Source organism: Lissotriton vulgaris, chromosome 9, assembly GCF_964263255.1.
Source record: "Lissotriton vulgaris chromosome 9, aLisVul1.2, whole genome shotgun sequence".
In the NCBI taxonomy this organism is placed as follows: domain Eukaryota; kingdom Metazoa; phylum Chordata; class Amphibia; order Caudata; family Salamandridae; genus Lissotriton; species Lissotriton vulgaris.
This window is the reverse complement of record NC_141697.1, coordinates 826491314-826504943: the sequence shown is the minus strand read 5'-3', so window position 1 is coordinate 826504943 and position 13630 is coordinate 826491314. Positions and strand designations below refer to the sequence as shown.

Sequence of the window (13630 nt, the reverse complement as noted above, 5' to 3'; positions counted from 1 at the left end):
AATTGTTTGCCTGTCATTTTTTTACAGTTCATCATAAAACGTGGCAAACCACAAATGTGCACAGACTGCAATAATCAAATGACGCAATTTTTTTTCTCCAAAAAAGCTGGCACGTGACACTTTGTTAAAGAGGAAGAAGTACTAGTGGAGGGCAGGACAGAATCACAAGCCGGGAGTTCAAGCAGTCAGTCTGCAACAAACAAATGAGTCTTTGTGGCCTCTGCTAAGGGGCACAAGGCGCTTTCAGTGGTAGATAGCAGTAACTTCAAATGTGAAAAATAGGGCAACACTGCCGGGGGAGTTAACCAGTGAAAGATGGGGCATGATGAATTTCACTGCATTAGGTCCTCGCAGCTTTGGCACCTGCTTTACATATACACACCTTGGTGGAGAACATTTAGCCTTTCATTCTTCAGTCGCCAAAGCATGAAGAACAACTGAGCTGTGTTAGAAAAATGTGTAGGTCCTTGGGATTATGCAGCCAGCCTGTGAATGGGCAATGACAACACTTTCCAATTTTTGTCAAGACACCATCTCTTCGCACTGTTACTATCCCTGATACTTAGTCATAATATTTTAAATAATATATTTAAGACTATGACATTTTTCAGATAGACTTTGCAACATGGTGATAAATGATAACAGCACACCTGCTTACGGGGATCAGTAAATTGCAAAATACTTGTTTAGGAAAAGGGACAGACAATTAATATGAAGCATGTTTATTTTATTCCTCACTGTATTTCTTTTTAATTATATTTGCTTTTTCTGCATTGACACACACTTAGTTGTTACATTTTATCTTGCATTTGTCATGAGTGACAGGTACATTTTAATCACGATGAAGCACAATTCCTTCAGATTTTATGTTTTTACAAGTCAATGGACGACATCCTTTAATTCCATTATGCACAGCTAATCGCCCTGTCATACATTTAATACGCACTTGCATTGAGCAGTGCAGCATGTGGTCGATAGTGCTCACTTTTTTAAATGTTTTGAGCGCTCCAGATGATCTCCTTTTTTATGTCTAGAGTTACTGTAGCTACATTGCAACAACATTTAAAGGATACAAACAAAAAACGTTTTCTTAAGACTTTTCTTTTTTGTGTTTAGAGCCGGTAGAAACAAGTCTGCCACTAGAGGGAGGCAAAACTACGTGTACGGCAAGGAGAGGACTTTTCCTTGTCCTGTCCAGAATAAGTAAAGCAGAACAAGCACTGGCGAGCGACAGCAGAAAGTAAACATTTGAACAAACCAGTGTGCTTGGTTCTCGGTGTTTGTTGCTCTGCAGAGCTTCTTTGCCCATAGGGGAGGAGGGGCCATTGCGTGCTGCACAAGGATCAGGACAGCCAACAGAAACAATCCCTTAGTGAAATCACCTCAGCTAAAACAGGCACCAAAAGGAGGAGCAGTTCAGAGGAATAGACCAATAGAAGGCCAGCATTGTGGATTGGCACAAGAAAAAAACAATTGCCATTGGTGGGTTTGCCAGAGCCCATAGAAGTGTATACAACAGGTTAATCAGGCTCGACCTAAAAATGACTCTTTCTGAATCAAGAGATCTAGCTTTTTGCCAACTTTAGTGTAGATCTGTTCAGCAGTTTGGACTGTAGCTATGTCTAAAGTTCCTATGGAAATTGAACGGAAAATGCATTTTAGAAGTCCCCCTTTTTCTCTGCCCCTACTTGATGGATCACCTGAAACTTTCCTTGCGCAAACTAGTCAAAAAGCAGCACTTTCTGGAAAGTTTTATGGAGATTTGTCAAACTAGGCCAAAGTTATTAGCCACACATAAAATGTATTTTTTATTTAAACACAATCTTAACTATAACTGCCCAGTAGCGACCACCACTAGGTAATATCTATATACGCATTTCCAGAGCACAGTGCCAGTGTTGGCTGTAGCCTGCCATCAAAACCTGCTCCTGGACATCGAGTATTACTGGTAAATCTCACACACCAAATGTCAAGCATACAAAGCAATGGACTGCCCTTCCAATAGATTAGCACAAAGATAAAACATAGGCACATTTATTGCAAATCATACAATCATGTTAAGAGTGGCAGAAAGATGAGATTGATTTTAAGTGATTAACTGGAAAAATTGTACAAATGAATCAATCAATAAAAGGACTGAAATGTGAAAGAAATATGAGGATCCATGTCTCTCCTGTATCAAAAGAGTAAACAAGGTATTAAATACTTAAGGCACCATCAGGCAACTAAAATAGAAATGTATGAATAAAAACATGCAACTATCATTAAAAAACACATTACAACCTACCAAAGAATACATTGACTGTGTTACCTTTGTTATACAAACACATTTACGCAAGGATTTTCTTAGCATTTCCTTTCAGTGTAGTACAGTGCTTTATACAACCCATACAAGGGTTTCATAGGAACTTGGGGATATATTACTTTGACATTGAAATGTTAACAGATTCCCATCCTAAAACAGTTTATGCAACAACGCAGTTTCCTTTCTCTTTAAACGGATTCCTGTCCTCAGGAACACCTTTCACGAGAGGATCCTCTCCAGACCGTCCTTCTATGTAAAGTGTTATTTCTTCACACATCTTAGAAACCTTGGAGACAAAAGTCGATGAGATTAATTATTTTTCTATTCAATCGCATTTTGTTTGCTGGTTACAAATAAAAATTTCAGGAATGTACGTTTCGGTTCTTCTTAATAAACCATGAGTACCCCACATCTTAATCCAATAATTTCCACCTTCCCATAACAAAGGAAAACAGCAGGGGCCGTTATGGGTAAGAGACAGATTGCCCATATCCTTTGCTCCCGCCGTGTGGTGCAGAGTCATCCCAATCCTGTATATATATATATATATATCCGCTCCACTCGCACCAGCCTGTCGCACTCAGAGGCGGGTGCCTGCCGGTCGGGGGTGCACCCGACGTCAATGACTGCTCCAACAATCCCTCCCCGCAATCCTCGGGAACCAGGAGGCAGCACTCCAAAGGCAGGTTACACAAAATAAATTTATTATCTCACAAAGCGCTTTCGGCACTCGGCCTTCGTCAGTGATGAGACGCTGACCACAAACATCAACGTGTATTTAAACACCCGCGTTGCTCGGGTAGTCAACACAAAGATAGGACTATCATAACAATCAAAATCGAAAAAGTGGCGGTCGCCATCTTGGAGTGATTATTATCGCAATGTGTATATGCTGCCAGTAATACCTCAGTGTATCTCAAATTAAAGAAAGCACACAATGCGACAGTGAAAATCATAGAATCACGCCCTGAATGGGCCAGTGCAATTTCAGACAACATCTGTCCATTCTTAGTGGGTGCAATGTATAGTATTAAAGTAAGACGGGAAATCAAAATTGATACCAAGCGCCATATGGCTACAATATTAACACAGACTATAGTCCCATGTTCTTCTTTATGTTATAAAGCCCTGGATGGGCATAAATTCATCATCATATCTGCAACGTAACACAATCCTCATGGAAAAAGTTCAATAGAACAGAGTATTGCTCACTTTCTTCTGCTTGGACTCTGTCCCTGTGAGTGTCAGGGGTGGTGACAGACTCTTAAAATTAAGGAGGTTGGAATCACGGTAAATTATAGACTTGTTGAGTAAAATACCAACTGGACTGAACATGCATGAGGACCTAGCTGTACACCTGGGATGATTTGATTTGAATTGACAGTAACATTGCTTCACGTTCTTTAATTGTTATCAATAAGTATGAGGAATGAATTTCTATTGAACTTTTTCCATGAGGATTGTGGGAGGAGAAAACAGCCTGGCAGGATAAATATGGAACTTACACCAAGCATATCATCACTTGGAAATGTTTCATCGACGACTTGTTCATCGTATGGGACGGAGGAGAAGAAAAATTCATGGAATATTTCACCATCCTCAATAACAGTACTTCCTGCATAAAGTTCACCCACACCATAAATCACAACAGAGCTGTTTTCCTGGACACGGAGGTGCACATAAACAACAATCAGATACACACCACACTCCACCGCAAAAAGACAGCAACAAATGCCACATTGGAAGAAACCAGCTTCCACCAGCAGTCTTTAATCTCAAGTATTCCATACGGTGAATTCCTCAGACTGAGAAGAATCTGTAGTGAAAACACGGAATGGCAGGATCAAAGTGCTAAATGCATAAACCGCTTCCAAAGGAGAAAATACAATAGAAAAATTGTACAAAGATGCTGGGAAAAGGCAAACACAACTACGAGAACGGAGTGCCTACAAAAGAAACAAAAACAGACAAACGTGGAGGAAGAACCCATCAGGCTAATACTGGATTACAGTATGGAGGCAAAGCAAATAAACCGTATTCTGAGAAAGAACTGGAAAATTCTTCAATTGGACCAAACAATTGGTCACAGAGTGGGCAACCATCCAGTCATCACATACAGGAGGGCAAAAAATCTGCAGGACCAGCTGGTCCACAGCCATTTCCAAACAACCAAGAAAAAGACAAATTGGCTACAAACACGGGGCTTCATCAAGTGCTACAATTGCAAGGTATGCGAGATTGCGAAACCTACTACAGAACTTACAATGCCAAATAAGAAAGTTTGGAAAATCCAAGAATGCATCACCTGCAACAGCAAGTACACTATTTATATGATTGAGTGCCCCTGCAACAAAAGGTATATCGGCAGCACCATCTGCGAATTAAAGAAAAGAATTCTGGAACATGTGCGGGCAACAATCCACAGAGACAGGAGTAATGCTGTTGCCAAGCACATGGAGGCACAACACAATGGGGACTGGAAGCAATTACGCTTCTGGGGTCTGGAAACAATGGCTCTCTCAGACAGGGGAGGCCACATGGAAAAGCTGTTGAGACGCAAGGAATCCAGACATATCTTATCTTTCAGAACAATGACCCCATTTGGCCTCAACCAGTCAGAAGAACTTTACATTCACTTATAGCGGACTCTAAAGTATATAAAAATCATCATGCTATAACTGTTTTGCCTCCTCCCGCTCATTCATAATTTTAAATTCTTTATCTTTATGAACATCATTAATTTTAATTTAACTTTTTATCCCTGCACGTCACTTTCCCTCACTATTTGGCACATGGGCTCACCCAATACATACCAAGAAATTAGCCCACCGGAGGGCAGTACTTTTGTTGTTTCAAAATGAAATGGTAATGAATTACAAGTTTCCCTATGTATAAATTGTGATATCATGCAGGTACCTAGCAATTGGAGACATTGTATACATGAATATAATTCCAACTACAAATCCCATAATGCTGTTAATTGTGGTAGATCAATACGCCCACTGGAGGGCAGGACCTTTAAGTTTTAAAAATTGACATTTCAGTTTGAAGTTTTAATCAACTTGAAACATCGTGATAAATATTGTCCAAAAGTGATTGAGAAACAATTGAAATGTATTTGACTAGTTTGCGTTTTACAATCATGCTTAAAACTACAAATCCCACAATGCTTGTAAATACACACCCAGTGGCCGGTACCTGTAATGCTTGGGAAGGTTTCAAAACATTGTGAGCCACACACACAAACTGACCGTGAGCAAGACAGCGGACGCTGTCGAAACGCGTTGGTGTTTGTTGTTTTTTTGTTTTTTTGACCCCATGGATTAATAAATCACTATGAAACTCCAAATGCAGTGAAGTGCTGGAATTATTTTCAAAAGCGACTCCGTGTTTTCGCCCTTGAAGGGAGAGATATTGTGCAAATAAAGAGCAGTTGGGCTCAACTGCGGGAGTGACGCGACCACGTTTGCAGCGCCGATTTGGGGAAGGAGAGAGCCATAAGGAAGTGATATATATATATATGTGTGTGTGTGTGTGTGTGTATGTGTCTATATATATATATCCTGCGAATCCGGAAACGCAAAGTCTTCTAGGAACGGCGCTGAACATAACCAATTCCCTTAAATGGCCATTTGCTTCCAAATTAAATGCTACGTAAATTTAATAAATTAAGAAGTGGACACAATCCCTGAATTAACTGCAAAGAAAACCATCACTGGAACATGTAAAACGGCACATATGATTAGAACTTTAAAACACATTTAACCTTTAGAAATGGTTTGCATCCGAGGAGTTTGAAGGCCGTAATAATACGATGTGACAGTATTTATTATCCCTATCAACAAAAAGAGAGGTAGGGAGAAGCGCGAACACTCTTAATCCCCAATAGATTAACAGAAAATAACAACAAAAGAGTGTTCTAGTGCAGGTAGGGTGGGGGTCTGCACTGAGCACAATGAGTCAAACACAAGCCCATTTGGTTTGTTAATAAAGCCCTCACTCACCGACCTGGTCGGTGACTTGCTTCATCATCTGGCCCCACCGGGTGTGACCGAATGTCACCCCGGTGTGCTGCAACGCCAGAGTTACTGCGGAGCTGGTCTTGTGAGGATGGAGGGGCTATGTGATAAGTGACGTGAGAAGTGTAAAGAGTGGTGGTTTAAAATTGTCTTGTATGTATCAAAAATTATTTAATAGCTGATCATCAAGGACAAAGTAAAAAATGTGTCGATAAACAAGGCCAACTACATGGATGGTCTTGTACCGATAACATTAAGTGAAAGTGTGGTTGGTCAACATGTTTCTGCCCAAGCGGTAAAGTTAACCAGGCATTCGTCAGGACCTAGAGTGTAAACCCCGGCGGTATGAGCACGCTAAGGCCCACCCGACCGAAGGCCTTGAAAGTGAAAAATCGTGTCTGTGAAGTAAAATGAGGGGGGCTCCACCGACCAAAAGGCGGGAAGCACACAACCTCAGGTCTCCAGAAATATAGAGACAAAAATTAAAACCTGTGAAGATAAAAGGTACAAACAGACATACACAAAGACAAACAAAAAAGGTTAAAATCATTTGTCAATAAGGCTCATATGTTAAAGCCTGTGACTAGTGCTCAAGGTGCTTGAGGGTGCACAACTCGTACAAATTAGCAGAGGTGCGTGGCTCTGCCTGTGGTCTAGACAGGAACGTATACCATTAAACTTATAGTCGTGACTGAACAGGCTCACTAGTGTACTATTTGGATTGTCAACAGTGCGCGTGAGCTTGGCCAATTGTGAGAGTGAGAGATGGGGGAATTGCGATGTGATGGGAATTCATACACATCTCTGTCACTCGAGCGATCAATGGGCCAAGGGCCAGTGATCAATCAACCAAGAGTTTCAAGGGTGAAAAGAGAAAAATCTCACTTCACAGGGGGTGATATTACACCCCATTGACCTCGGGAGGGGGGAGGCAGCGCTTTTTGGCACATCCTGTGAAGGAAAGGGGGAACAAGAAGGGAACAAGGGACAAACACAGTCAGTTTGCTGAAAAGAGTACTTATCTCGTAGGGTCTGTGGCGGTCGCAGATACACTCACGCCCACTACGCCAATCTCCCGCTGATACACCTGCTCAGCCCTCGGAACCGGGTCTCGCCAATCCAGGCTGGAGGAGTGTGAGTCATTTTATAGAAAGAGGGAGGCTGAGTTGAGCTTCCGGGTCCGGAAGGTGTATGTGATACGCATGCGTCATGATGGATGGAGTAGAGCGTGAAGCAACTTAAAAGAATCGTACCCATTTCCGGGTCGGAAGGTTGGTAGTGCGCATGCGTAAGCAAGGTCGGTTTTACAAAGGGCAGACTCAAAATTAAGTTATTTTAGAACAGAGGCCCAGGGAATATCGTCATTGAGACCAGTTATATGGGTTCCCAAGCGGTATACCCATCTCTGTTCCTTTTCAAACAGTCTGTCTGGGATGTTAGAACCTCCGATGATTTGTTCAATCACAGTCCATCTGAGATCGTTTGTGGTGTGATTATTACGTAGAAAATGATCGCTCATTTTTGTTGTAGCTTTCTTGCACCTGATATTGCTCCTATGTTCACATACCCTCTGCTTCACTTTTCTCGTGGTCATGCCAACATAACGGAGAGAGCAGGGGCATGTGACAAGGTAGACAACATTGATGGAATTGCAGTTGGTATGTGCTTTCTGGTGCCAAGTTCTCCCTGGTTCCAGATCAAGGGTTTTAGATGTAGTAGTCAGGTGGCAGACCGAGCAATTCGCACATGGGAAATGGCCTGTAACTTTCGGGAGGTTCCAAGCGTCTGTAATACTCCGTGTCAAAGGTACTGTCAATTGTCTAGGTCTCGTGTGAACGAGAGCGTCCTTTAAACTATGTCCTTTTTTGAACGAGAATATAGGTTTTTGCCAGTCTTTCTTCGTGCTCGTGATTATTTTCCAGTTTTTATTTATCGACTTCTTTACTAGATTCGATAGAGTACTGTAGGTAGTGACGCACGTAAGTGGTATTTCCTCCGTTGTTCTCGTAACTGGTTCAAGGAGGGCTTCACGCGGTTGGTTTCGCGCTCGTTTGAAGCCTTTTTGGAGGATGTGCTTGGGGTAGCCTCTCATGGGTCAGCTTTACTGTAAGGTCAGATGATTGGGTCTTGAAATCATCTAGGTTGCTACAGTTTCTACGGACTCTTAAATATTGCCCATAGGGTAAGTTCTCCCGCAATGGGCGCAGATGGAAACTAGAAAATTGCAGTAAGTTGTTTTTTGCAGTGGCCTTGTAGTGAGTTTTGGTCGTTAGTGAGGTACCACTGTTCGTAATGACCACATCCAGGAAGACCACCTCCGTAGTACTCACTGTGTGGGTAAATTTCAAATACCTGTTGGTTGTATTGATCCACCCCACGAATTCCATCAGACGTTCCATGCTGCCTTTCCAAATGAGCAGCACGTCGTCTATGTATCGTTTCCAGAAGGTGATGTTCCTCGCAAACGGATTGTTAATGGATTGAATGTTTTTAGCCTCGAAATCTGATACATATAGCCCCGCCACGCTGGCCGCAAACGTGCTGCCCCCCTCATTTTACTTCACAGACACGATTTTTCACTTTCAAGGCCTTCGGTCGGGTGGGCCTTAGCGTGCTCATACCGCCAGGGTTTACACTCTAGGTCCTGACGAATGCCTGGTTAACTTTACCGCTTGGGCAGAAACATGTTGACCAACCACACTTTCACTTAATGTTATCGGTACAAGACCATCCAATTAGTTGGCCTTGTTTATCGACACATTTTTTACTTTGTCCTTGATGATCAGCTATTAAATAATTCTTGATACATACAAGACAATTTTAAACCACCACTCTTTACACTTCTCACGTCACTTATCACATAGCCCCTCCATCCTCACAAGACCAGCTCCGCAGTAACTCTGGCGTTGCAGCACACCGGGGTGACATTCGGTCACACCCGGTGGGGCCCGATGATGAAGCAAGTCACCGACCAGGTAGGTGAGTGAGGGCTTTATTAACAAACCAAATGGGCTTGTGTTTGACTCATTGTGCTCAGTGCAGACCCCCACCCTACCTGCACTAGAACACTCTTTTGTTGTTATTTTCTGTTAATCTATTGGGGATTAAGAGTGTTCGCGCTTCTCCCTACCTCTCTTTTTGTTGATAGATATATAGCAGCGAACAGCTGTGAGAGTTTATTAACCCTCAACCTCCACCATGGCGAACTTGGGACTTACTTTCTCTGAAGCTGAAATTGATGCACTTATGGCAGATTCCAACCTTTTTGCAGACCCGGCCATCTCTCAGGCTATAGCACATACTTCGGAGTGGGAAAAACTAACCGAACATAAACGAGACCGTATACGCACGATCCTACACGGTACTATAATGAAACATTACCTCTCTTCCAACTCGGCACCCAGGGGCCTCCTGGTAACCAATGCTCCACGCATTTTTCTGAATGATGCACAATTTCGCAAAGATTGGGCCATGATTGCATGGCACTGCACTCGAGACTGGCTTGTGCTAATAATCAAGACTGCTTTGCGCCTGTCGGAAACCTTACTAATAGAAATTCAAGAAACAGAGACACATATCAAAACTACCGTGACCGGTTATAAGAAAAAACTAGACGAAATTAACCGAGAAATAAATGAATATAAGGAGAACCTCCTACAGACTAAGCTAACAAAATTCCAAAAGGATCTCAAAAAATTTGAGTTCAATAAAATCTACCCATATGCGGATCCTGACTATAAAGCTGCAGCAAAGAGTGCTAATGATTCTGATGCTACTGATGATAATTCCTCCAACAGTAGCGGATCGAGTTCAAGTTCATACAAACAAGGACGAAGACGTGGCAACAGAGGTAACAGAGGCAACCAGCGGTATCAACATAACCACATACCCAATTGGCCTATGGCACCACATGCAGGTTTTGGGCCCTCACCTTTCCCTTTTCCACACCCACAATTTCCGATGATGGGATGGAATCCAGGTTGGCACCAACCGCCACCAGCAAACCAATACCAGCAGCCTTTTTTAGAGAGGGGCCGGAGAGGAAGAGGCAGAAACAGAAGAACCTCCAACCAAGTCTCCTGGCAACCAGACGACGCATTGGCAATCATACCAGGAGCAAGACACCGCAAGCGGGGACAAGCAACCAACAAGTCTAGTGAACAACCTCTCGGACTACCAACTTACTACTACTGAGACTAAAGTACTAGAGAAGGGGCTGGGCTTTGTACCCACTGCCCGCCCGATAAGTTCAGATTACACTGCGAACTAACAGACTTCTTTCACAAATTAAAGCTAAAGGCATTTTTTGAAGGAAAAGAGGATCCTAATGCAGACACTAGGAAAGGGGACACGGGACTAAGGTTAAAATCAACCTTTGTTCCTCCTCCACACACGGTGCCTGCAGCAATTATAGCCTTCAAACAAGCAGTATTTCTGGATCTGGAAACTAGCTCTGAACCCGAGACTTATGGAAACTTCAGCACCGCAGAATATCAGGCACTGGAGAAATTGAAAAACAACAGCGAGATCACTATAAAACCTGCCGACAAAGGCGGTGGTATCGTCATTCAAAATACCACGGATTATGAGAAAGTCTGTGAGGCACTTCTGAACGACACTAACAACTATACTCCACTCATCACAGATCCTTCCCCGGATCTACAAAACCGGATTACAAACATGGTTAAGGAAGCCGAAGAGAATGGGCATCTATCCAAGAATGAGGCGGACTATCTCTCAACCAGTAAAAATATCATTCCGTATTTTTACACGCTTCCCAAAACTCACAAAAACAGGCTGCCGCCACCAGGCCGCCCCATAGTATCAGGAATTGGGTCTCTACTAGAACCATTGTCTACTTTCTGCGACCAGTTTCTAAAACCCATTGTCCAAAACACCCCTACATACTTAAAGGATACGAAAAATCTCCTGTATGAATTACAGGCCATCATCTTTGAGCCCGATACCATCATCCTAGCTACCCTTGATATAGAAAGTTTGTACACCAGCATCCCGCAGGATGAAACTATCAAGGTACTGGGTACAGCTCTCAACTCGGTCACATGGGAATACAACACCCCCAAGGAATTTGTATTACAGTGCGCAACTATTGCACTCAAAGAGAATTTCTTCTCTTACAAAGGCCAGCTGTACCTGCAATGCTCTGGGACCTCGATGGGCAGCACGTTTGCACAATTTCGCAAAGATTGGGCCATGATTGCATGGCACTGCACTCGAGACTGGCTTGTGCTAATAATCAAGACTGCTTTGCGCCTGTCGGAAACCTTACTAATAGAAATTCAAGAAACAGAGACACATATCAAAACTACCGTGACCGGTTATAAGAAAAAACTAGACGAAATTAACCGAGAAATAAATGAATATAAGGAGAACCTCCTACAGACTAAGCTAACAAAATTCCAAAAGGATCTCAAAAAATTTGAGTTCAATAAAATCTACCCATATGCGGATCCTGACTATAAAGCTGCAGCAAAGAGTGCTAATGATTCTGATGCTACTGATGATAATTCCTCCAACAGTAGCGGATCGAGTTCAAGTTCATACAAACAAGGACGAAGACGTGGCAACAGAGGTAACAGAGGCAACCAGCGGTATCAACATAACCACATACCCAATTGGCCTATGGCACCACATGCAGGTTTTGGGCCCTCACCTTTCCCTTTTCCACACCCACAATTTCCGATGATGGGATGGAATCCAGGTTGGCACCAACCGCCACCAGCAAACCAATACCAGCAGCCTTTTTTAGAGAGGGGCCGGAGAGGAAGAGGCAGAAACAGAAACAGAAAAACAACAGCGAGATCACTATAAAACCTGCCGACAAAGGCGGTGGTATCGTCATTCAAAATACCACGGATTATGAGAAAGTCTGTGAGGCACTTCTGAACGACACTAACAACTATACTCCACTCATCACAGATCCTTCCCCGGATCTACAAAACCGGATTACAAACATGGTTAAGGAAGCCGAAGAGAATGGGCATCTATCCAAGAATGAGGCGGACTATCTCTCAACCAGTAAAAATATCATTCCGTATTTTTACACGCTTCCCAAAACTCACAAAAACAGGCTGCCGCCACCAGGCCGCCCCATAGTATCAGGAATTGGGTCTCTACTAGAACCATTGTCTACTTTCTGCGACCAGTTTCTAAAACCCATTGTCCAAAACACCCCTACATACTTAAAGGATACGAAAAATCTCCTGTATGAATTACAGGCCATCATCTTTGAGCCCGATACCATCATCCTAGCTACCCTTGATATAGAAAGTTTGTACACCAGCATCCCGCAGGATGAAACTATCAAGGTACTGGGTACAGCTCTCAACTCGGTCACATGGGAATACAACACCCCCAAGGAATTTGTATTACAGTGCGCAACTATTGCACTCAAAGAGAATTTCTTCTCTTACAAAGGCCAGCTGTACCTGCAATGCTCTGGGACCTCGATGGGCAGCACGTTTGCGCCCAGCGAGGCGGGGCTATATGTATCAGATTTCGAGGCTAAAAACATTCAATCCATTAACAATCCGTTTGCGAGGAACATCACCTTCTGGAAACGATACATAGATGACGTGCTGCTCATTTGGAAAGGCAGCATGGAACGTCTGATGGAATTCGTGGGGTGGATCAATACAACCAACAGGTATTTGAAATTTACCCACACAGTGAGTACCACGGAGGTGGTCTTCCTGGATGTGGTCATTACGAACAGTGGTACCTCACTAACGACCAAAACTCACTACAAGGCCACTGCAAAAAACAACTTACTGCAATTTTCTAGTTTCCATCCACGCCCATTGAGGGAGAACTTACCCTATGGGCAATATTTAAGAGTCCGTAGAAACTGTAGCAACCTAGAGGATTTCAAGACCCAATCATCTGACCTTACAGTCAAGCTGACCCAGAGAGGCTACCCCAAGCACATCCTCCAAAAAGGCTTCAAACGAGCGCGAAACCAACCGCGTGAAGCCCTCCTTGAACCAGTTACGAGAACAACGGAGGAAATACCACTTACGTGCGTCACTACCTACAGTACTCTATCGAATCTAGTAAAGAAGTCGATAAATAAAAACTGGAAAATAATCACGAGCACGAAGAAAGACTGGCAAAAACCTCTATTCTCGTTCAAAAAAGGACATAGTTTAAAGGACGCTCTCGTTCACACGAGACCTAGACAATTGACAGTACCTTTGACACGGAGTATTACAGACGCTTGGAACCTCCCGAAAGTTACAGGCCATTTCCCATGTGCGAATTGCTCGGTCTGCCACCTGACTACTAC

General features: G+C 43.1%; 1 protein-coding gene across 1 annotated transcript in view; it reads right to left on the bottom strand.

Annotated features, from left to right (window-relative positions):
- Positions 1 to 706: 706 nt before the first annotated feature.
- The window catches only part of LOC147692311 (guanine nucleotide-binding protein G(T) subunit gamma-T1-like), a 207228-nt gene continuing 194304 nt past the window's right edge, over positions 707 to 13630 (bottom strand). Inside the window, exon 3 of the mRNA XM_086938559.1 lies at positions 707 to 2591. Within this exon, the coding sequence (XP_086794685.1) occupies positions 2466 to 2591 (126 nt within the window). The 3' untranslated portion in view covers positions 707 to 2465. The remainder of the gene's footprint in view (positions 2592 to 13630) is intronic.